This window comes from Odocoileus virginianus, chromosome X, assembly GCF_023699985.2.
Source record: "Odocoileus virginianus isolate 20LAN1187 ecotype Illinois chromosome X, Ovbor_1.2, whole genome shotgun sequence".
NCBI lineage: Eukaryota > Metazoa > Chordata > Mammalia > Artiodactyla > Cervidae > Odocoileus > Odocoileus virginianus.
In genome coordinates this window covers 13092545-13094483 of record NC_069708.1, presented here as the reverse complement: position 1 = coordinate 13094483, position 1939 = coordinate 13092545, and the positions used below count along the sequence as shown (strand labels likewise).

The 1939-nt window shown below is 47.7% G+C and overlaps 1 protein-coding gene across 1 annotated transcript; it reads right to left on the bottom strand.

Moving 5' to 3' along the window:
- Positions 1-645: 645 nt before the first annotated feature.
- Positions 646-1458, bottom strand: MPC1L (mitochondrial pyruvate carrier 1 like). Its single transcript, XM_020912742.2, has one exon. The coding sequence runs from the start codon at positions 1260-1262 to the stop codon at positions 786-788; it is 477 nt and encodes a 158-aa protein (XP_020768401.2). The 5' UTR covers positions 1263-1458; the 3' UTR covers positions 646-785.
- Between the last annotated feature and the right edge of the window lie 481 nt (positions 1459-1939).

The window sequence follows — 1939 nt, the reverse complement described above, 5'->3', positions numbered from 1 at the left end:
CTGGGTTGATACTGTTGACCACTGACCCTCACCCCCAACCCTAGCTAGCATGCAACATTGGGCGATAAGTTCACCAGTTTTACAAACTGCCATTTCCCCCATTTTTAGGCATGAGGAAAAGAGGAAAGGATTATGATCTTGCTTTTATTTTCTATTTACCAAGAATTCCGGGTTGACAGCCACTGACCTCAGTTATTTATCTTGTTTCCATGGAAGGTTCTATCATTGTTCTCGGTCACCAAGAGATTCTACGGTCTCTTGCTAAGTACACCTTAAAATTCTAAGCTGGATATCACTGAATTCATTTAAACACACTTGGAAATATTTACCTCAGTAGAAAGAGCCCTTGAATTTATTGGTATAAAGAGATTGTGGCTATATCAAGTTTTTAAAGTCATATTCTACTAAGCACCCTTATTTAAACCTGAACACCCAAAACAAGTACCAAAAACGTGTTCCCAAGAGAGCTTTTTTTTTTTTTAAAAATCAATACTTTGAAGTGTTTTTCATTCACTCTTCCTCCCCTACATAAATTAACCTTCAAGTTGCAGGCCCCGCAGAGAGGAAGACTAGCCAATCTACCCTAACCTAAAAACCATTTTATTTCTCCACGAAATAAACGGTACTCAACAGCATCAGTTCTGTGCTCTTTGCCATTTTTTATTAACTGAACTGCAGCTTTTGATCAAATTTGCACTGTTTCAGAGTCAAAACCAAACTTTAAACCTTTTCGTTTAGGAAGATTAGTTCAGTGCGTGGAAGCCGCAGAGATTGGATCAGGCCACTCAATCACAGGACCAGGTCACTAGACAACAGTAGATGATCTCCCGGCAGTCGCTGTCAGCCCTAGGGTCTTCAGCTGCAGGGGTGGTAGCTGCAGTAGAATTCGCTGAGGTGGCAGAGGCGGCAGAGACAGCAGCAGTGGTGGCTGCCGTGGTGCCGCCGCCATAGTGGTAGATCAGGTAGCGGCCCGCCTGCATACTCTGGGCCACTATGTTGGTGCCGTGACACGCCATCAGCAGCAAGTTGCGAGGCTGTACACGGTAGGCGAAGCGCATGAAGGCTATCGAGTAGAAGATGAGCGCAGTCGTCATGCGGCCACTGATGATGTCCGGTGATGCCCTCATGTCCCTGAAGGCGGCCAGTGGGAGGCCCCAGTTGGCCACTGGGCCCCAGAAGTGCGTGCTGGTCAGGTAATCTCGGAACTCCTTAGTCTTCACGGTCTCCATCGCCTTCCGCCACAGAGCCACCACTGCTGCCATGATCGTCAAGACTTGAGAGCACCAACAAACGAACAGCTAACCAATACTGACATGGGGCGTAGAACCTCAAACCTCAGCCTACCCGGAAGCTGCATCAGCCCCAAGTCTCGCACCTACACGCGACAGCCGTAAAGCATGCCAGACAGCACGTGTCCTGTGTTCCTTTGCGGGCAGAGGCGTGGCCTGCCCTCGTGACTTTGCGTTTCCGCCGTAAAGTGCGCCAGAGGACACGTGCCACTGTCATGCCCGTCTTTGGGAACGCGAAGCCTTTTTGCCTTTGCATGACTGCCGTAAAGTGTGTAGAGTCTGCATGCATGTTTGCACGCGCACTAGTGTGTTTAAGCAAAGATGCGCGTACAACCCTGTCTTTGCCTCCGTGGTGTGCTGCCGCAACTTGAAACCTTTCAGTGCTCCAGGTGCTGCTGGGGGAGATGGTGGTCTAGCTTACCACTTATCAGGTACAAAGGAAACTCTGCTTGCTCTCTCTAGTCTGTGGACTGCATTAACTAGATGTTGATACAAAATTCTTCAACCAAGTACAGAATTTTCTCTGCACAATTTGCCTGAATTACCTGCGGATATTTCACCTCTATATATTTCAGCTTCTGGCTCTTCACAAGGACATTCTCCAAACCACAATAATCCACTCAGATGCTTAACATTTAGTACAGCATTAT

Coding starts and splice junctions, on each gene's coding strand:
- MPC1L (XM_020912742.2), bottom strand. CDS start 1,262: ATGGCAGCAGTGGTGGCTCTGTGGCGGAAGGCGATGGAGACCGTGAAG.